Below are 24,065 nucleotides of genomic sequence, written 5' to 3'. Positions count from 1 at the left end.
TCCCCTTATGCAAACATGTTAGCTTCAAGACTGCACTATGAGCAAATTCAAAATTTGTTGTTTGTTTATTCGAGTTTATCAAGGTCTGTGCCTGCGCCTATCGCTGTAGGCGCATGTGCATTCATAGTATAACATTCCGTTATAGACGGACGTACATTCATGGTACATTGATGTACATGGTTGGTTATATGCATATTAGCAAAGCCTGGGCTCAGGGTGGATTGAGAATTTACTGTATATAAAGACTAGTGGACCCCTTCAGGGTCAAGCATGCCATGCTTTTCTCTATAGCGATCTGTTGCGTCTTTGACGTTGCACGTTACATAATCAAATTAATGGAAGACTTGAAGAAACAGAGTAAGATACAAGAGATCCAGTATCGACACCACAGTTATGTGAGGAGACCTCTTGAATCTTTAACGTGCTCGGTGTATTGCACCGATACAAAGGGTAACCCCCACCCCCACCCTTCCCCGTCCGACCTTCCTCACCCAAGGCTTTTCCTCTGAGATATCGGGGTGGTAATTTAAAGTTTAGTTGAATGTAACCTCGAAGTGTTTCATTTTTAAAGGGTATTCTTACACCATCTCCATTGGTTAAGATTGGATTGTTTATTCATGTAGCACATGAAAAAGGTTAAAGCAATAATTAAATAATTATAAAATAAACCAGACGATCAAAGCATAAGTTATCTAACTCTTGATTAATCTTCAAAAAAAATAGTTCCGGAAGTCGGATGAATAAAAAATGGTGTGTGACGTGGATCTGCCAAATCAGAAAAATATGAGTCAGGTTTTGTGAATATCAGCCCAAAACACACCACTCAAGCAATGTCAGAGGGTAAACAACAACAGTCTACCTATAAGGGGTGGCTATATAAGTGGACAAATTATTTAAAAGGCTATCAGAAGCGATGGTTTGTGCTTCAGAATGGTCTTCTGTCTTACTACAGGTGAGTGATGAAGGTGGGTGGGGAAGTATTGATTAAGTTATTGTTTCATTCGCAGTCGCTTGGATGATTGTCATTCACAGCACTGACAGGAACTTGAGTATTGACATTGAATTTTATGAACAGTTATATGATATATCCATCTTAAGTCCACATGCATACTCATTATAGCGCAAAACATGCTAGTTCTGGCTTCCATAACTTTAATGTTGATATTTATTTTTTTGATGTTTACAACACATTAAAGTTATGGCGTAACCGCCATAGTAAAGTCAACCAGAATCAATTGAGTGTGATGATGCAATGCAATCACATGACCATGATGACGTCGATGGATTCTATTTATAGCATCGGATTCACATTGTTCATTTAGTTGAATCCAATTGCAGTAAGGCTGTAAATACCTTTTGATAAGTAAAAACAATTTATTTATTCCAAATTTGTTATTAGTTATTTATTAATTATTCGAAATAGAAAAAATAACAGCAAAATAAACACTAGGTCACATGTGTATTTTCTGAAAATCTTGGTGTCACGTGATTAAATTTAAACACAACTATGACCTAGATAAGGAATGCTTGTAATAGCATTTATTAAAATGCTAAATCAACTATCTTTAAAGCGTTTTTTGGTTTTGAAAATGAGTTTGTGAACTACATTTTACTTCATTATCCTAAGGATACAGCTATTTTGTCTGTACAATGCATACAAGTGAAATAGACAGCGTGACATAAAAATGTCACGAATTCTGGAAGGGTATGGATACGGCGTTCTCTTCAGCGAACACATCCAAAAAGGTAATATATAACATGTTCGCTGAAGTTCTTTAGCTAAAAACATGCAGGTCATTGAAAAAGGCCAACTTCCAAAAAGGTCTAGTACAAGAAAAGCCCTATTCAAATCACAGTAGATTGATGGGAATAACTCCTGCATTGGTGTCATATGACCTTTTTAAAAATAGTGGCATTTTACCCAAAATATTTATTTTTTCCTCAGATTTATTAAAGGGGTCACTCCTACCAACGATGAAGCATAAAAAAATGAATAACTGCTGTTTAACAATGTCAGAAAGTAACAAAAAGCCCAAATAGCTGAAAGGAAAACTACTCATTTTAGCGCAAAACATGCAGGTCAATGTCAGAAAGTCACTAAAGGTCCAAATAGCTGAAAGGAAAACTACTCTTGTTACGTACGTAGATTCATGGGTACGAAACACATATCTTAAAATACTTAACAAACAGATGCAACCACAGTGATTCCCACCACAGTGGGAATGAACACCTGCTTTGGTGTTATTTGACCTGTACAAAATTAAGTGACATTTAACATTTAATTATTATTTTTTTCTTCAGATTTATCAAAGGGGTCACTCCTACCAACTATCTAGCATAAAATACTATGAATTACTGCAGTGTCAGAAAATCTCGAAATGCCTAAATATATGCCTAATCTAATGCCTAATCCTCTATTTAGGCATTTCGAAATTTTCTGACATTGTTAAATTGCAGTAATTGCAGACAAGATCCATTATATCTATTTCATCTAATTACAGAGTTATTGCCCTTTGCAGGGTTTCCACCAGGAAATTCTTAAGGCATGTCGGGAGGGAAGGGTTTGGGAGGGGTGTCCCCTCCTGACGTCGATGTTTTTTTATTTTCGTAATCAAAATGGTGCAATTTCCTGCATTTTAAACCCGTTTACCGTTATGTTCCTATGATTTAGAATTAACAACTCAAGTCTGATTTGCATTAAAAATATTGCGAAAAGGTTTAATTGTTACTCTTCATTTATTATTGGTATTTCTCAAGTATTCCGACAATACAGTATCGACGGTATTGATCGTAAACCGTATTGATCGACTCATGTTTCGTTTAGTGCAGGTATTATTTATATTGACACCGTTGATGTCACAGCAAAATGTGTAAAACACGCTTTCTGCATGCTGGACACAAGAGCCCGGAGCAAAGCGACTGCTTGTGGGTGTATTTAAAGCTGCAACAGCTAAAAAATTTAAAGCCTGGTCGGCTAAATAATATCTAAAAGGGAATGTAATGATTATTTTCATATTAATTTATCTTTTTTCAAAATAAATTAAAAGAACGATAAAATAATCAAAGTTTAATAATAAGCAACACAAAATATAATATTACACAAAACTAAAGACGGGAACGCGACTCAATTACATACGACGACATAGCATATAACCCTTGTTAACACAGATATCTCAACACGGTTTTCAATTACAATTTAATAATTGGTTAACAAAAGAACAATTAACAAACGGTCAAAAATAAAACGACACATAATTTATGTTACCAAAATCAATTAACACTTATTGTTTACTAAATGCATTCATAGTTGATTATAGAGAGGAAGGTCACAATTACGACAGTGGTGTTTTTCAAGTCCAGAGCATAACTTGAAAACAACTGGATGGAATTCAGTAAAACCTTATACAACAATGGAACATATTGAAAGGAAGTGCAGTGTACAAGAACCATAGCTCTATATCAGCCAATTACAGAGTCACTGCCCATTGTTAATTTCTTGTCTGGAGCATAATTTGAAAAGTACTAGATGGAATTTGATTAAAATTCATACAATGGTAAAGCACAAGGAGAGGAAGTGCTGTGTATAAGAACCATAACTCTATTTCAGCTAACTACAGAGTAATTTCCCTTTGTTAATTTTTCTTTCAGCAGCGTAACTTCTTAATTACTCAATGGAATTTAATTAAACACCACACATTGGTTAAGCATGATAAGTGGAAATGCAGTGTACAATAACCTTGTAGTTATGGCCTCTTTAAAAAAGAAAGAGTTTGCCATCCCTGTTTTAGGTGAATTCGGGGTATTCATCACTCCTGTGAAAGCTCTAGTTATGTTTAATTATAAACACATTCAAACTTTATGGATCTGGCATCTTAAACCTAAAACTACTAATTAAACACAAACATAAAATTTGTTGTCAAATTGATAATATTTAGGTTCTTCACAGCACGGTACAATGTGGTCTTTTAACACTTAGCACCCTGTCCCTGTTTCTGCACCACCCTGCCCTTTTAAATCTTTGCTAAAACCCTATAACAAGTCAACCTTTTAAGGGTGAGGAGCTATATTATTTTTTTTTACCATTGTTTTACTGCATATTGAATATATAATTGTATTGACATGTTGTATTCTTAAGCTCAATTATAATATGTTTAAACCAAATATTAAGAAGCTAAAAAAACGAAACCCTTATCTTTTACTGTTAGGTGGTATGTTGACAAGGCTTAGAAGGGTGCTCTTTATTTTAACATTTATACAGATACATATGTCTAGTGATCATATGTATGTACCAAGAGGAGAATTTTAAAGGTATTTTAGGTGCTAACATTTACTCCCATGTTACATCTGAATTGCTGTTTGTTCAGGTTGTCAACTTGGATACTGTTAAACAAATGTAACAGTAGTGTTAAAAAATATGCACAGTGGAAATGGTTCATTACGATGCTCAACATTCAATTTACGCAATAGGCTATTTATAGTCCAAACCACTATTTCCTTTTTTAAAATGAAAACATGTCAAAAACTTTAAAGATGCACTCTAACTCCCAAATAAGATTTACCACAGTTAATAATGTTGTTTAAATATTTCAAAAAGGATGAATAAATATCGAAAACAATGGTTCTTATGAAGGATACCGAGTTTATTTGAAAGAAATGAGGACTTAGCACGGTATTTCTACCTTATGAGACTATAGTAGACCACAGTAAATCTTTTAGCATTCACCAATCATTTAATATTTTTGCGCTTTCTGCTATTATATACACGGGTACAGTCTTGTTATCAGTAATTAATATTTTCCGTAAATGCATTATTAAGTAGGTAGTTAAAGGTTTATCAGTCAAAATTGATGTTTGTTATACATGTGTATGTAATGATTTTGAATAAGAGTGTCACTTTAAATGGTAAAAATCAATTCTATTTAAATAAAACTTCTTTGCAAGTTTCTACAATCTCAGTGTCATCACTTCCCAGCCGGTTCCACTTGGATCTTTATTGTTTGAAGCATGATTCTGTTTGACACTGTTTCTTTGACTCACTTGTTTGTTTGTGTCTTATTTTAGGAATCAGGCAGAGATGACCCACACATGTCGGGGAACCATCAACCTGGCTGCAGCCTTTATAACAACATCCGATTCCTGCACAATAATTATCTCCAGTGGGGGCAACCACACATTTCACCTGAAGGCTACATCAGAGGTTGATCGTCAGAAGTGGGTCACTGCCCTTGAACTGGCAAAGGCTGATGCTCAGCGAATGCTGGAGCCAGGTAAGTTGTAGAACTTTTGTTCTTGTCATAAAAATCCTACTTTCTCCAACTACCCAATATCTTGTTAAAAAGTGCTCTTATGTTTTCCTACTAATCTATAAGACAGTGTTAGCAAGTCACGTAACTTGACTTAAGTATTCTCGAGATTTGCTCCTTCACCAACAGAGAAAAATGGACAAGCTTTGGGATTTGCTTCCAGTACATTGAACAGGCTAAATATCAAAATTTATGAATGGGTAAATTTATTGTTTGTTCATCCTTTGTTACAGTTAAAACTCATTGGCTCAATATTCCAGGGAACGGCTAAAATACATTGAGCCTTGGGAATATTGACCCAAGCATTAAAGCTTACTGAATGTATATTTTTCATTGAAAAGTTAAATAAAGTCATGTTTACCTTGTTTGTTATTTTCCTACATTATCTCAGATAAAGAAGAGTATTTATATGACATATTTCCCGCACCCAAATCGTACGGTTAGAAACATGACACATTTGATACTAAGACAATACTATATTATTATGCCCTCCTTCGAAGAAGAGGGGTATATTGCTTAGCACAGGCATGTCGGTATGTCCGTCGGTCCGTCGGTAGACCAAAGCTTGTCCGAGTGATAACTCAACAATGCCTAGACCTATGGTCATCAAACTTGATATGGAAGTTGGGCCTGACCAGAAGATGACCCCTATTGTTTTTGGGGGTCATCAGGCAAAAGGTCAAGGTCACAGTGACCTTGAATGGTAAAAGGTTGTCCGAGTGATAACTCGACAATGCCTGCACCCATGGCCCTCATAATTGACTTGGAGGTTGGGCTTGACCAGTAGCTGAACCCTATTGTTTTTGGGGCTCATCGGGTCAAAGGTCAAGGTCATAGTGACCTTGAATGGTAAAAGGTTGTCCGAGTGATAACTCAACAATGCCTGCACCCATGGCCCTCATTATTGACTTGGAGGTTTGGCCTGACCAATAAATGACCCCTATTGTATTTGGGGGTCATCGGGCCAAAGGTCAAGGTCACAGTAACCTTGAATGGTAAAAGGTTGTCCATGTGATAACTCAACAATGCCTGCACCCATGGCCCTCAAACTTGACTTGAAGGTTGGGCTTGACCAGTAGCTGACCCCTATTGTTTTTAGGGCTCATTGGATCAAAGGTCAAGGTCATAGTGACCTTGAATGGTAGAAGGTTGTCCGAGTGATAACTCAACAATGCCTGCACCCATGGCCCTCAAACTTGACTTGGAGGTTGGGCCTGACCAGTAGCTGACCCCTATTGTTTTTTTGGCTCATCGGGTCAAAGGTCAAGGTCACAGTGACCTTGAATGGAAATAGGTTGTTTGAGTGATAACTCAACAATAACTTCACCTATGGCCCTCAAACTTGACTTGGAGGTTGGGTCTGATCAGTAGATGACCCCTTTTGTTTTTTGGGGTCATCAGGCAAAAGGTCAAGGTCACAGTGACCCTGAATGGTAAAAGGTTGTCCATATGATAACTCGACAATGCCTGCACCTATGGCCATCAAACTTGACTCCGAGGTAGGGCATGACCAATAGATGGCCCCTATTGATTTTAGGGGTCATTTGGCCGAAGGTCAAGGTCACAGTAACTTTGAACTATAAAAGGTTGTCCGAGTGATAACTCAACAATGTCTGCACCCATGGCCCTCAAACTTGACTTGGAGGTTTGGCCTGACCAGTAGATGACCCCTATTGATTTTAGGGTTCAAGGTTACAGTGACCTTGAAAGCAAACTTGACAATTCCTGGACCTATTGTCATCAAACTTGACATGAAGGTTGGGCCTGACCAGTAGATGACCTCTCTTGACTTTGGTGGTCATTGGGCCACGGTCAAGGTCACAGTAACCTTTATCACAAGAACGTTAACAAATCTTCTCCCAGTGATATCTCAACAATGCCTGAACCTATGATCATCAAACTTGACATGGAAGTTGGGCCTGACCAGGATATGACACTTATTGATTTTAGGAGTCATTGGGTCAAAGGTCAAGTTCACAGTGACCTTGAATGCGAAAATGTTTCAAGTGATAATTCGGCAATGCACCCATGGCCCTCAAACTTGACTTGGTGTTTTGTCTGACCTTTAGATGACCCCTTGTGATTTTAGGGGTCATCGTGTCAAAGGTCAAGGTTACAGTGACCTTGAACGAAAAAAGCTTGTCTGTGTGATAACTTGTCAATGCCTGCACCCATGGCCCTCAAACTTGACATTTAGATTTTTGGTGACCAGCTGATGACTCCTATGGATTTTGAGGTCATAACACACTCTATCCTCAAACTTTGAATGGTCATAATCTTAAAACTGCCTCAACGGCATCCAATGTCAGTGACAAATCAGTTGTCATTTCAGTCCATGCGTATTTCATTCAGTTGACCATATAATCCTGACAACATGGCGCTCCGGGGGGGGGGGGGGGGGGGGGGGGGGGGGGGGGGGGGGGCATAATGTTTGACAAACATCTCTTGTTTTTTTTCTGATTTATTTACACAATACAAATATAAACACATCTAAAAAAAAACAACAACAAACAAGCATATTATATACAATCATATGAATAATATGAATGATTAACATAAAAACATAGCACATAAAATACAAACAGCACTGAACTTAAAGATAACACATTAACATAATTTGAACATTAAGCATGTTTTACAATTTAAAAATAATAGCACTATTAAGATTTATACATGTACCGGTAATGACATAAAAAGATTAAAATGATGGCATGTTTATTCAATCTTTAAAGCCTGTTTCAATTGATAATAATTATGATACCAATCAAGCAAATCTAATCGATTAGCGCCAAGCAAACAAATCAAGGTATGAAATTCTGACCTTGGACAAAATAAAAAGAAATTGAGTCAAGCAAACACAACAGAACATGACATTCATGGCAAAGAATCGACACTTGAGAAATGTAGCCATCTGATCAAATTTAATATGAACATAAATTTAATATGAACATAAAGTGAAAAAAAAGAGAAGAGGTCCTTTCAATTTAGTCCAAGCAAATGAAGAAATCAAGCCAGGCTTTATTAAGCCTATGGTTTTTGACTGTATTTTGATGAACAGTTGCTACATTGACTTGTGTTCTTTCAGACAGTGATGAGGAGGAGCAGGACAAGACAGACATACAGACGACTATCAAGACACTCGGCTCCAAAATGGAGGATCTGAACACGTGTAATGACCTCATCGGCAAGCACGGCAGCGCTCTCCAGAGGGCCCTCTCAGAGCTTGAGCAGCTGGACGGCACCCCAGACGTGTCCAGTAAGGTCAAGGTCATCAACGAGCGGGCAACCATGTTCAGGATCACATCAAATGCTATGATCAATGTAAGTTGAAGTGCTTCAGCGTAAAATATCTGCTGTAATAATACTTTATAATTGTGATTGTCATACATTAAATTGGTAAACAGTACGTCTTGTACATGTGAACATAGATATTTTAAGTTGTCGTTGAATTGAGGTTTGGCAGGGTCAATGGGGTATTGTCTAAGAACTAGGTTTCTCCACAGTATAAGACCACTTCCTTGGGTAGTATCATGCCATGAAACATAATTTTTAATTTATTAATACAATGATTATATTGTTACAACCTGTTTCACAATCGTTTTTAAATAAATGAGTAAAGTAAACATAATATGTGATAAGACACTCTCATCAAGATATGTATTTTTGTTATTGAACAAACCAATCCTGTAATAATTTAAGATGAATAAAAATCATGCAACTTCAGATTTTGTATGTTATCATAAACATAATAAAAAGTGATGACATTTGATTTCAGCTTTATTTCATCTTTTATCATGATTGTTCCACTTCCTTAGTGTTAAAGATTTAATCTGCAGATAAGTGTTGCTAATATAGATATCTTTCAGAGCTAAAAATAAATTAATAAGTTCCTACAGTAATTAAAATACAATTGAGCATGACTTTTATCTCCTGTACATTCATTACTTGAGCTGTATAGAAGTGTATGATAACAGATTGACTTAGATACCGAGCTTGTTAAACTACACTGACAATCAGGCAACTGGGTACAAAGTCCACATTGTGAGTGCTTAATGACAGTGTTCCACTTTGGGTACTTAATTTCCCACTATAAATATGGAATATAATGTGATCTCAGTTGAAATCATCTGGCCATAATGGACATGTATGTTATATTAACATAAAACAACAAAATTCAATTGTTTTTTAAGATTGGGAGATGCCATATTGTATTCATCACAGTTTTGCAAACATATAGTATATTTATATATATATATATGTATAGTGTTTGTACATGCACGTATTTGTAATTTGAACAACCCAATAGGTTGTGGGTTGGACCCCCAGGAGGGGTACCTTCTCATGGCCTAAATGAACACCAGTATTGGTTTCTACCCTCAAATGGACACGAGTGTGATTGTATAAGCTGTCAGCTTTCATCACAATTGAGATCCTAGGAATTTGTTTAAACTAAAGAACAACCATAATCTTAGTTCAACAACAAATAAAAAGCTTATTATGTGTCTTAATGTTGTGCAACAATTATATGTCATGTTAGCATCAAGATCATTGTTGTTAGATGAGTGCAACAGTGCTCATTTTACACAGGCACTTGTGTGCCAGTAGGAAGTAGTGATCTTGAAGACATTCTAAAATCTGCTAGGATGTAGAAATAAGTTTTATACCAGAATTATGTGTGTATTGAACAGAGGAAGAAATTGTTATGATATGGAATTACAAAGCTGGCTGAATATCAGTTGTTAAGAGAAATAAAGGAAATGTCTCTTGCAATAAATGTATTTTTTATTAAACAGTTTTACATGAACTTTAAAATTTTAAACTGGTTTCATGTCTGCTTTTCAAATGAGGATCCTCTAATGAAGAAACATTACTTCGTGAACCAATATAATTGAGTATTTTCTGAATACTGTATGGAAAAAAGGTTTGGTTGTAGGATGCTAATGTGAGAGTGGAATCCAGATAGAGTATTTCAGACTTACACCAAGTGACATGTGTATATATATATATATATATATATATATACAAAAAAAAATGGATATACATTTTACAATTTTTTAACTTTGATCAAATGCATTCTTCAGGCATTTGGTGTTCAAAGTTTGTTTTATGGTTATTAATTAGTGTTATTCTATGTACTGAACTAGATGTGATATGAACACCTATATGCTATGGTTTACCAGGCATGTGCAGAGTTCCTGGAGCTGTGTCAGACAGATGGCAAGAAATGGTACAAGATGCTGGAACACGAGTACAACCAGAAACTGAAGCTGCAAGAGCTGCTGGAACAGTGTGCCAAGGAGCAGAACACTCTCGAGATGCAGGCCAAGAAGATACGGCCCGGAGCCGAAAGCCCAGGTAAGGATTGGGCAGTGGCAATAAGGAAGGGCCTTTTGTATTTAAAATTGTGAAAAAAGAGCCATGGGCAATTTTGGTGTTCATTTCAGCTGTAACTCCAATGTCTGTTGTACAATGTTTGACAGTGAACCTACTCTTACTTCATAGAATGTTAAAGTACATTTGTTAATTTGTGACAGTGGTATATTTTTTTAATGCCTGTTTTAAAAATAAGTGCCATATTATAGTTTTACCTGCTGTATACAGCTGGTGGCGTCCAGTATGTTGTGCGCTCAATAACTTGAGAAGCCTTTGTCCAATCACCATTTAACTTTGTCAGAATGTATATTGGCATATTATCCTGGGACAAGTTTTGATTACTAGCCACATTGCTCTAGTCATTCGAGATTTATCGTCCTTTAATAATAAAAATTACCTAAAACAGGTCTTATCCCCTCAATAACATTTGAAACTTGTCCAATCACCACCAATCCCAATTTGGTCAAGATGTGTATTAGCATTTTACCATGGGTTCCAAATGCCAAAAATTAGCAAAGGGTACATTTCTAACTGTATGTTGTTAGAATAGAATTTTTTCTTTCTTGCTATGTTTGATCTATCCCTTATGTGTACATTAAAGGAGGGTTTATGTCAGGCTCGGATGACGATGACTGGGAAGACGCACAGGATGTTGTGGACACTACCCCCATGACGGCCACCCAGCCAGCTGGACACAGGTATGCATGAGTAACATGTAACAGGATAGGTTCAGTGCTTAACTGTTACTTTAGTAAATTTGATCATATGAGTAAAAGTTCACATTCGAGCACAAATTTAAGCAGTTTTATAATGATATAGATAGATATAAACCTTTTAAGGATGGCTGATATGATATTGAACCATAAGATTGTTACTTAAACCATATCATTTATAAGAGGCTTGTCCAAAAGATCTACATGTAAATATTCATTTTAAGTTCTTATATAAGTATGGTTTAAAACTTAACAAAAATATTTTGGGACAAATGTGAGGCCGCTTTCAATAAAAGAGGTATATTATTTCATCTATGAGCGTTTCAGTATACACGGGTTGACCGACTCATGACCTAAATCATTGTTTTTTATCAAAAGGTTTGCCCATACTCAAAATTCTTTCATCTTGGTTTATGATACAAATTCTTTCAGTGACATTGTGTTTATAATGGTGTTATTACACAATGACTTGTGTATTAGAAACTAGATATGAATTTTCTACATTGATATATGTGAACAATATCCTTGGACAACCCTTGTATTTGTAGAGATTTATGAACGATGTTGGTATAGTTGAACACTGCTATTCCGAACACCGTTTATCCGAAATTATGGCTATCAGGAAATTAGTTTTCGTCTGATTTTATTCCTTCTTTGTTTAACTATATTTTGTTTAACTTTAATCTGAAATCGCTATTCCGAAATAATTGCTATTCCGAAGTAAAAATTACGGTCCCGATATGGTATTTCACACCTATTTATCAATCCTTATTTCGAACTCGATCATCTCATGGTTTTTCATACCATACTGCAAATGCATGTGGGCATTGGCTCGACCCAAGGTGACAATGGTGCACAATTAGTGCTTGTTTAAGAATGACATTGAGATCATCGCGTATGCTACAAACATCGTTAAGACAACCACAATATCATTCAAAATTGTCTTATCAGATTTGATTGCCACATTGCTCACTCGACCCGCTAGCAAACAATCTGGAAAATAACCAACTCGGGAGGATACGATTTGCATATATGTGCTGGCATTTTGTTTTAAATGTTTAATGTTGTTTTAATAAAGAAGTTTAAATAACGAATTACTTGTCATTTATTAATTTAAAAACAATAACTCAACGAACATATTTACAATAGATCACTCAAACCAAATGTATAGTATTGGTAACGTCCAACCAACATTGCAATCTTCGCGACTTAATCCGAAATATTGCTATTTTAAAATAAATATTTTGGTCCCTCCGATTTCGGATTAACAGTGTTCAACTGTATTTGAGTTTATCTTATAAATGTTGCCGTTGAGTGTACTTGTCTAGCGATTTAACTAAAGCGTGGGTCTCATCTCTTTATGGTTTATGGAACTTAAGCAGTCATTTTTGAGGTTTTCTCAAGAATAATATCAGATTTTTTCAAGCAATTGTATGGGTGTAGACATGATCACAATCACTAATAATGGATAAATGTCATCTGATGTGCTGTTGCTTGTAGGCGGACTGCGAGCGGTGTCAGCCTGGAGGTGGAATGTGAACAGTACAGTGACGCTTCAGACACTGACGAAACAGATGCTGTTGAAAATAACGAAGTTGGGGTCTATGAAGCTAAAACAGTAAGCTTCAAACATTATTGATAATGTGCATAGCTCTTACTCAAGTGATCAAGGCTGGAATTTGTATAGTTCATGGTCAAATTTAAATAGCTTTACCTGAATGATGGTGAAATTTATCTTTTTATGTCTCGTTTTGTCTTTAAAAGAAAGTTACAGGAATTGTTAAGTACGATTTTTTTCTTATTATTTGCTCTTAAACTCTGAATACCTTGAACAATTTACTTCCTGCACTTAACATTTGTCAGAGTGTTACAAAGTGCTTTAGAAAAAGAATGACATAAACAAATATATTTGCATTTTCTTAATTTGATACTTATTGTTTACAGAAAAAGACAAAGAAAAAAACCAATAGGACAAACACATCAAATCATGGGTCAGCTCCCGCCGAAGTTCCAAATGTAGCGGACCCGTCAATACCAAGGAAAAAGAGGCGGCAATCAATTCCTCACAGACCCAACTACAGTCTCAATTTGTGGGGAATCATGAAGAACTGCATTGGAAAGGAGCTTAGTAAAATACCAATGCCTGTGAGTGATATTGTCATGGAGTTTGTTAAGCTCCATTTAAAGCATGTTATTACCATAAATCATTTTATATAGGATGCTATCATATGCAGGCAAAAAATACAAGAAAATTTAAGAGAAAAAACTTAATACATGTACCACTTATAGCAAATATACATGTAGGACGCAGTGATAAAATGTTAAAATGTTCTCTATACCTAAATTTTTCAAACATGTGGTAGAGCGGAACAAACAAGACTGTTTCGAAGCAGTTTGTACTGTTAGTGGTAAGGCAGCGGCCGTAAGGTAGAGGGAGTTTTCCACACATTCACACATCAACAGTGCACAATGATGCCACTTCACATGGTGCATGTCTTGTTTTTAATACAGAATCACATTACATAAAAACTATCTTACAATATTTGAAACTTGAAATTAATTTATTACTCTTATATTTTGTCTTCTGCTAATGCTAACCATACTTGATTTTCTACTACTGTGTTACTAAATCCATCAATTGATGTGAGTAGCATCCCTTTGAAGTGAAATATTAACAAACATATTTTGGCCTGAAATGGACTTTGTCAAAATACATCAATAGCCTAATACAGATGAGAGTTGCCAATCCATGGTTTATAGGTCCATGGCGTAACCACTTATGTTAAAGTTTTTGTAAGAGTTTGTATACCACCTCAAATATTGTCATATGGCTTTGAAACTTTGCACACTTGTTCATTATCATGCCTCCACCCTGTTAACAGGAGGAGGTAACTCTATCAAGCATTTTGACAAAATTATGCCCCTTTTTTTACTTAGAATTTACGTTAAAGTTTGCGTACCACCTCAAATATTTTCAAAGTCCATTGACATCTGGCTTTGAAACTTTGCACACTTGTTCACCATCATGCCCTTAACCTGTACACAGGAGGAGATAACTCTATCAAGCATTTTGACAAAATTATGCCCCTTTTTCGACTTAGAATTTACGTTAACGTTCGCGTACCACCTCAAATATTTTCCATTCAATTTATGTAAACATCTCAGCACATCATGTATTGCATTGAAATCTAATCTAACAGTGATCCATGCATGTTTCGCCAAAACTTTTCCATCCATACACAAAAAAATAATTCCCAATTTGATAAGATACACATTACGTTAATGAATAAAAAAGCAATATAAAAAAGCAATAAATTTCTTGAAAAATTAACAAAACCTTCACATGACTAACTCTTCAACAGCATAATGTATGCCTAACAAACATGCATATTTGCCATTTTATTAGCTATTTTGGCTTCATTTTGTATTTTTTCCAAAGTCAATTGTATTCACAATTTGCAAGGCACAGACAGTGAAAATTATTAAAAAAAACACAACTATATGTATAAGATGCTGGCATTTTATTTATAAGAATTCCAGGGAGGGGTGGGGGATGTGTCCAGACGCGTCCTTTACACATTGATTTACAGTGATGTAAAACGAAATTATGATTATGTCTGCATTGTTGAAAAACATGAATAATATTTACAGTTAACAGTATTAAGACTCACTTTCTCATTTTAACAGGTAAACTTTAGTGAACCATTGTCAATGCTGCAAAGAATAACAGAGGACTTTGAATACTCAAGTCTGCTGGATCAGGCTGCGATGTGTGAGGACTCCACGGAGCAGCTCGCATATGTGACGGTGTTCACCATCTCCTCATTTTCAACCACCATTAACCGGACGACGAAGCCATTCAACCCCCTCCTGGGGGAGACGTATGAGTGTGACCGGCGGGATGATATGGGCTGGAGGTCACTAGCAGAACAGGTATGCTGGCCATATGCAATAATATATTTGCATTTGTCTTAACTTTTAAAGTATACATTGTTTAACTATCTGAATTTTGATGTAATAAGCTCATTTTCACTAAAGATATAATGATTACTGATTTATTCCAATAAAAAAGTAGATACCAAAATTCAGTCTTGTATATATAGTTATTTAACTTTATATATTGGAGATGATAATACAAATATAGCATTGCTGTATACTTGAACAAGGTGTATTTTATTAATTATGTACAAATAACAGTTTATAACTAATGAAATGATTATAAAATTATCACATGCTTCCCAGAAAAGCGCACCCATTAAATTAATGCATTACATATACTCAGGGTTTCCATTAAGAATTTGAAACTGGAAGTATAAACTTCCTGTCCATCAATATTGGAAGTTTTTCACTGAAATGTGGAAGTTTAAGTCTCCCGAATACAATATTCTTTTCTGCTATTTTTCAACTACATGTTAAAAATAAAAAAAATTGCAACTTCTTTACCTTGCCAAGTTCACAGATTTATATCATAATACTTCATTTTACAGCAAGACTGATCGGAATTGTGACTATAATAGTAATTTTGACAACAGGTTTTAATATTTTGAGCTTCCAAGCATTCAAGTTTGGAAGTTTTCTTCAAAATTATGGAAGTTTTTGTACTTCCAAGGAATCAATTTTGAAAGTTTTTACTCATTTTAAGGGAGTAATTTACTTCCAAACTTCCTTTAACGGAAGCCCTGCTCAAGTGCTATAATTCCCAATCCCTAGAGTTAAGCCCTGTATGCAAGTTCTCCCCCCTGCACCTCTCCCCTGCCCATTTCCAGGTGAGCCACCACCCCCCTACTGCTGCCCTGGCCACTGAGAGCCAAGAGTGGACCCTGTGGCAGGAGTTTACCATGGGCAGCAAGTTCCGTGGCAAATACCTTCAGATTATACCCACTGGTGAGTGCAATGCGGTATATTTGGTATGTGTTTTAAATGTCTGAATCACAAAATGGAGAAGGGATTCTCATTGGCGAGTGCAAGAACATGGTAAGTTATATGAAGATATATGTCTTGAGGCTCATTATAAGCAGGTCAGCACAGCAGTCTACGTAATGTCATACCGTATGACGAGTGCTAGAATGTGGTGTGTGTCTTTCAAAGACTTGGTTTGTTTTGTATAGAGGACACAACAGAAAAAATATGGTAAATATTGTGGTTGCATATGAGTCTTACATTTCACCAGAGTAACACAACATTGCTGCAATATATTTGACAGATTCTAAGAAATAATGATGCATAGTCTTAGTATATTTTGTCCTTAGTTGGTAGTAGTATTTACTCAAGTTTCCTTGCACTCTGACCAATGCTCTTTCATATGTAATATGCATATGTGGTACAATCTACTGCCAAATGTCACATTATTTTATCTTTGCAATCTATAATCACATGTAGTAATGTTAAGTCACCAAACATGTACCTCATACACTATCCCTCTATGTCCTTCCTGTGACCAGCTATTACCCAGAATGACCTCTTCTTTAATGGTAAGTTACAATATTCCCTACCTGCCACATGTACACTTGGACGGAGCCATTGAGCACGTAAATTGTTGTCAAGTGGTCTGTCCCCACATCAGGTGGCTCACCATCCTCCGACATGTGCCGTTAAGACGGATGGGCGTACGTGGACCCTGTGGCAGGAATTTACCATGAAGAGCTGTATCCGAGGGGTCTACCTTACCATCGTACCCACTGGTAGGCACAACATAGGGTTAGCTTAGTTACGCAAAGCCATCAGGGAACAGGGCTGATGGTGTTGATATTGCTATATTTTCATGTATATCTGTTCATATGTAATTTATTATGCAAGAGATATGTTTTCGCAAAAAAAGATTTTATTGGTTAAACTGGATGTTAGTATTTTAGATTAATTTCAAATAACAACTGGAATACCTGGTTTACTACAAAGAATTATCATTTTGCTTCGGTTATTTTGTTACATTTCACATTACCCATTTCCAGGTATAGCTCATCTCGTCTTTCACAAGTCCCAAAACCACTACACATGGCGTAAGGTGACGACGACAGTACACAATATCATTGTGGGCAAGCTCTGGGTGGATCACCATGGAGAGATGGACATTAAGAACCACAAGACTGGTGACAACTGTCACCTCAAGTACTACCCTTACAGCTACTTCTCTCGGGAAAAACCCAGGAAGGTAAATACCACTGTACTAGTGGTCATTATTGGATGAACTTTTGGCATTTGAAGAAACATGTATGTGTAATTTAAAAAAAAAAAAATCATTTTGTTATTAAAATGATTGATAATTTGAGTAAATGGACACTTAAAATGGGAAACAACCTATTTAAGGTTGTAATTTTGACTCAAAATCCACAGGAGGTTGCATTTGCAGTAGTAAACTCATAAAGAATGGAATGGTTTTGCAATCTGATATTCATGTTACAGTGGTTTACAAAGCCAAATAAAGGTAGCAATGTAAGGATTTGAACTTATTGATCGGAATATCAATTTGAATGGCTTGTGTTTATGTTTAGGTGACCGGTATGGTGACAGATGCAAGCAGTGTGGCCAAGTGGTACATCACTGGGACGTGGGACACCCAGATGGACATTGCCCAGGTTCTACAGGTGGACGAGTCTGCAAAACGACCTGTTATCGCTCATGGACCCAAACGGACCATATGGAAAAGAGTAGAACCTCCGTATGTACCGTATGATATATTGTGTTACGTTTTTTACTGGTACCTCAATGTACATATTTGTTGAAATTGAAATGAAAAAGAAATTCAACCATTCAGCATTTCATAATGAATGAAATGATTACCATGAGCCATTATTTTCTTTGGCGAAAGGTTTTGCATTTACATGTACCCCCAAATCTTGAATAAACTTTGTTATCTTGTTTATAAAATCCGGAAAGGGAATTTCAAAAATGATATTAAGTTAAGTGTTGGATACTTTATAATGTACTAAGGTATATAATACTTCATCGTTTTCTATCACAGGCCGGGGGACAAGATGTACTACTTCACGCAGCTGGCCCTACAGCTGAATGAGCCAGAGGAGGGCGTTGCCCCAACAGATGCCCGGAATCGCCCAGATCAGCGTGCCATGGAGATTGGGGCATGGGACGAGGCCAACAGAATAAAGGTCCAGCTGGAGGAAAAACAGAGAGCTAGGAGAAAGAAGATGGAGGCCGAGGCTGAAGCTGCCCTCAAACGAGGTAATAGATGTATACTGATCTGTGTTGCCATCATTTTGTGCAAAAGAGTTAAAAGACTTATGGTCTAACACTTATATGGCATTTCCTTAAAGTTTCGGATGTCTGTACAGTAATTGTAAATTTGATAACAATGTGTTCTCATTGAATTTTATTTCTATACTTTTTTATACTGCATAAAGTAGGGATGCAGACGAGTGGCAAAATTGATACTCGGAATATCTAGTAATTCTTTTGATCAAATATTAAAATATTTGATTTCCAAAATGAATCTTTAAGAAGTTGTAGTAAACTAGTATTATTTGTTATAGTAATAGCTGGGGCCTTTTAAACCCTATTTGTCTTAGGCGGAACCTTCGATGACGCCTGATTTTCTCTAAAATAAGCTTCTGAAATTTCCCATTTTTATAAAAAAAAAAAGGCAACACATTTTGAATAAACAAAAATCAAAATTGAATTATTTCAATTCCACAATATTCAATTTGTAAACAATGCGAAGATTGTAAATTCTTGGTCGAATGATGTTTATGCACCAATGGAGGGTCATTCCGTAAGACGATCCACAATACCTTGCAGTCTTGTTCTGGGATTGACCTTTACTAAATATAACTTTGGAAAAACCAAACTAACTTGGGAATAAGTAAAATAATTAAACAAAAACAAAGGTGGAAATACAGGAAATGTATTCTAAAAAGCTATACATTACAGTTATATTTCAAACCAGAAATGGTACATTGAATCATGGAATGCAGTTTATAGCACATACATGTAACGAGCTCATGTTGCACAGCTTAATTGGCAGCCAAGACAACACTTTGGTGTTAAGGCTGATTCCTTAAATCCTTTATTGACATGATCATTTAAATGTACGGAAAATAATTGAAACTTGTTTGATGTCACTCTTGTCTAATAGTGAGGTATTGTAAAATTATAGGAACTAATTATACTACCTGAAGATATGTCCCTTTTGACATTTGACACATGTATAGTGTATTGTCATCACATTCACGCCTCTGGGATTAGGGGCCAATGGTTGTAAAAGTAAACAAGCAAACTTTATACACAACATCTCAGTTGTAGTTGAACGGTTATTTTATTTATACAACAAAACACATTGAATGTTTGAATGCCGATCTTGATACATGTGATAGAATATTTGAATATTTGTTTGCATCCCAAGAATAAAGCATTCCTGTAATGCAAGACCCACCTCCCTACGTCAATGGTAATGGCCACACTTACAGGTTTATCATTATGAAATCCTTTATCTGCATTTATTTAAGTAAAGTTGAGACCTTGTCATGCACAGAGGGATGTAAAATGAATGGGCACCTGTGTTAAGTTATGATAGCTCTTCCCCACTGTAGGCATATCAGTAATTGCATAATCCATTGAATTGGATGCCGATTCGGGGGGCATTCTCCACTTACTGTGACAGCTCTTGTTCACATATCTCTTGAACTCTAACAATGGCTATCCATTTGACAAGGTCCAATCAGCGGCATTTGTCACGAGACTGTTACAGCTCTTGATAATTTGATCAGTAATCTAATCTCAGTAACCAGAGCATGCTACTAGTTCAGATTGTGTGATAATGACTGTGTGATTGTTATGTGCAGGTGAGGAGCCTCCAGTCCACAAGCCCATGTGGTTCGAGCGTTCTAAGGACCCGGTAACCGGTGAGATGGTGTACATGTCAAACAACCGCTACTGGAAGTGCCGCGAGACCCAGGAATGGGCCGGATGCCCGGACATCTATCTGTGATAAACCCCCCCAACATACACACACACTCACACTTACACAAATGCGGAGAATACCAACTGTTAAATCCAGCAGCCTCATGTTGAGGTTGTGGCGAGGTTATATGGCAGACTGCTTGGTGTGCCTTGGACTTACAGGGCTATGGTCTATGGAACATTACTACCCCAGTTTACAGCAATAATGGGAAAAATCATTATGAAATCATGAAAAGCTGGCTAATTCTCATGCATTTATAATGGGATAGTGTTTGTTAAAAGTCTGAATGAAATATGTTCACTGTTCATCAAAAGGAGTTGAGGAGCACAAGTTTTACATATATTGCACCAAGTTGGATTTCTCCTGTGGAGATCAATACACATGTGCATGAAGTCGTTACTGAAACTGTTATATGTGGTCAACACATTTTCCATGGACTGTATTGAATTGCATGTATGTTTTCACAAACTTGAATATGATATTGAAAGGAAATGTGATCAATTAAACTGCTTTTCATGGCATGAATGGTTTAAAATGTTTACACTTGAATGCTTTGTGCTTGCATGTGGACTGTGCCGTAGAGAGATGCCTGTGATTGTTCACATCAATTCACAGTGTACTATAGAAAAATAAATATTCTATAGCTGTTATGAAATCATCCAAAATGATCTTTAAATTGATAGTGTGCTATGTGATTTATCATGTTACTGTTTAATTTTATTAATTCGGAGTGTGTTTTTTTCCTGCATTTCTCTGTTTCAGTCACTGATGTTTTTTATTCATGAACTTTATTTATTTTTTTCATGAACTTTATTATTTGGTGTTGTTTTTTTCTACTTTGATATGCATAACCTTATATTTATTGATGATACTCTCTGGATGCTTACCTGACAACTAAATTCTTTTATTGCATAAATATTCAATTTACTGCACGACCATGGACATTTAATGTGTTTTTTATGATCATTTTAATGGCATTGTGCATTCATTGATACTTGGAGGGTACATGTTAACATGAAATAATAAGCCTAGCAATTTAATTCAGAGTGGTTTGTACTGAACTAGAACGCAAATATGTGGCACAATGGAGCTATTTTGATAGTTGAAGAAGTGCTTGCCATGCCATTCAGTGATTTTTTGCGAATAACATCTTTTTAAAACCAATCATGCTGGCACATAAATGTTCATGTAGTTCATTTTTGAATACATTTAAACTTTTTAATGCTGCAATTTACATAAAGTTATCTAAACAGTTTATGGGCGTTGAAAATAGGTTTTTATGATTTTTGAAATAAGAGCACTAGTTATGTGAGGAACTTGATTGAGAATGTTTATGGTTGTTTACAAAAACATTGTATTGTAGGTTACTGGTATATGTACACATGCACTATGTGTTTGAGCGTAACTGAGCATCGAAAACATACACATTCACGCAAGTAGCATTAATATGCATGTAACATTGGTGTTTTATAGGATTAAAGGATTCAGTATCATTTGTACTGACATAATCTAAAGTTTGACCTGATGCCTGGGGAGGGTCATAATGTCTTTATTCAAGCTTATCTCGTTGGGGTCCCCTTGGCTTCTCAGTAGAGGAACCCCGGTCTCTCTGCTAAGTAACCTCAGCTTCTCTGTTGGGTTACCTCAGCATCTTTTGTGAGGGTAACCTCGGCTTCTCTTTTGAGGGTTACCTTGTTTTCTCTTTTGGTGTAACTTCAGCATCTTTGTTGGATAACCTCGGCTTCTCTTTGGGATACCCCCGACATCCCCTGTGGGGTAACCTCAGCTTCTCTGTAGGGTGCCTTCAGGTTCTCTTCTGGGGTACGCTTTGCTTCTCTTCTGGGGGTTTCACTGTTTAGTAACCTCAGCATCGGTTGGGGGTAACCTCAGTTTCTCTGTAACCTTGACTTCTTTGAAGAGGGTAATTTTGGCTTCTCTGTTGAAGGTAACCTCCACTTTACTTTGGAGTAACCTCTTAGTTTAACAAGTGCAATGATTTGTTGTTACATTGAATATGTTATTTATAAATGATTACTAATGTACATTGTATGATGTTCAGATTTGAACCATTTGTCATTAAAACTATTGAAATATTGCTAATAAATGCAATTAAATACCCAGGTTTGTGTTGATTCTCTTTGTCCTCTGCATACAAAAGTGGCCATGGTACTGAATTTTCTAAAACCAACAATGGTTATTTTATTTATCTTGCACAATTATTAGGAAAGTATGACAAAATTGCATCATTGTAGACCAGCAGTATGTAGTTGTTATAATTATGCCCCTGAAAGGATCTATAAAGTAACCCCGCTTTCGGGAGACCATTCAAGCTCTCAGCTCGAACATAATGACATGTAATAATGTAGCAGTAGGGGTTTCAGCCAGGACATTTGTCATGTGTTATAGTTTTTTTATTGGACTTGAGGCTGATGGAGTCGGCCTTTCCCCTGCCATACCTGTTGCCACAATGCTGGTACACCCAAGAATACATTGGCCTCCTTGACCGGACCACCTGAGCCTCATACTGAGTTATAATAGCAACAGTTGTGTCTGCTCAGTCTTGGCACAGATATTCCACACCAGTGGCCTTGTCACCAAAAACACATACTTAAAGCCACAGATTAATTTATTTCCGTATATTTAAATTTATCAGCCAAAGTTGTATAAGTTCTGATATGACACTACTGTAGATTGTTGTTCACCACTTACCAATACCACTATTGTTCACCACGTACCAATACCACGATTGTTCACCACGTACCAATACCACTATTGTTCACCACGTACCAATATCACGATTGTTCACCACGTACCAATAGTACTATTTTTCACCACATACCAATACCACTATTGTTCACCACGTACCAATACCACGATTGTTCACCACGTACCAATAGTATGATTGTTCACCACGTACTCATAGTACTATTGTTCACCACATACCAATACCACTATTGTTCACCACGTACCAATACCACGATTGTTCACCACGTACCAATACCACGATTGTTCACCACGTACCAATAGTACTATTGTTCAACACATACCAATACCACTATTGTTCACCACGTACCAATACCACGATTGTTCACCACGTACCAATAACACGATTGTTCACCACGTACCAATACCAAGATTTTCACCACGTACCAGTACCACGATTGTTCACCACGTACCAATACCAAGATTGTTCACCACGTACCAATACCACGATTGTTCACCACGTACCAATACCACTATTGTTCACCACGTACCAGTACCACGATTATTCACCACGTACCAATAACACGATTGTTCACCACGTACCAATACCAAGATTGTTCACCAGGTACCAATACCGCGATTGTTCACCATGTACCAATACCACGATTGTTCATCACTACCAATACCTAAATTGTTCACCCCGTACCAATGGCAAGATTGTTCACCTCGTACCTTTGGCAAGATTGTTCACTACTACCAATACCACGATTGTTCACCACATCCCAATACCACGATTGTTCACCCCGTACCAATCCCACGATTGTTCACCACGTACCAATACCATGATTGTTCACCACGTACCAATACCACTATTGTTCACCACGTACCAGTACCACGATTGTTCACCACGTACCAATAACACGATTGTTCACCACGTACCAATACCAAGATTGTTCACCAGGTACCAATACCGCGATTGTTCACCATGTACCAATACCACGATTGTTCATCACTACCAATACCTAAATTGTTCACCCCGTACCAATGGCAAGATTGTTCACC

The 24,065-nt window shown here is 36.6% G+C and overlaps 1 protein-coding gene across 1 annotated transcript; it reads left to right on the top strand.

Moving 5' to 3' along the window:
• The first annotated feature begins 725 nt into the window (after positions 1–725).
• LOC128231561 (oxysterol-binding protein 1-like) lies at positions 726–22,421 on the top strand. The gene is made up of 13 exons (XM_052944559.1): positions 726–952; positions 5,062–5,267; positions 8,389–8,624; positions 10,484–10,658; positions 11,278–11,374; positions 12,890–13,007; positions 13,334–13,534; positions 15,077–15,322; positions 16,156–16,273; positions 17,338–17,537; positions 17,878–18,044; positions 18,348–18,565; positions 20,182–22,421. The coding sequence occupies exons 1-13, from the start codon at positions 831–833 to the stop codon at positions 20,325–20,327; spliced, it is 2,250 nt and encodes a 749-aa protein (XP_052800519.1). The 5' UTR covers positions 726–830; the 3' UTR covers positions 20,328–22,421.
• Positions 22,422–24,065: the final 1,644 nt, after the last annotated feature.

The sequence above is a fragment of the Mya arenaria genome, chromosome 4, assembly GCF_026914265.1.
Source record: "Mya arenaria isolate MELC-2E11 chromosome 4, ASM2691426v1".
Taxonomy (NCBI): Eukaryota; Metazoa; Mollusca; class Bivalvia; order Myida; family Myidae; genus Mya; species Mya arenaria.
The sequence above is the reverse complement of the archived record's forward strand: the minus strand, read 5'-3'. Positions and strand labels throughout refer to the sequence as shown.

What these genes read in the sequence shown, in the direction of transcription:
- LOC128231561 (XM_052944559.1), top strand. Translation starts at nt 831, where the DNA reads ATGTCAGAGGGTAAACAACAACAGTCTACCTATAAGGGGTGGCTATAT. An exon ending in CATCAAATGCTATGATCAAT is followed by an intron (nt 8,625 to 10,483) that starts GTAAGTTGAAGT and finishes ATGGTTTACCAG; the next exon opens with GCATGTGCAGAGTTCCTGGA. An exon ending in TGGAAAAGAGTAGAACCTCC is followed by an intron (nt 18,045 to 18,347) that starts GTATGTACCGTA and finishes TTTCTATCACAG; the next exon opens with GCCGGGGGACAAGATGTACT.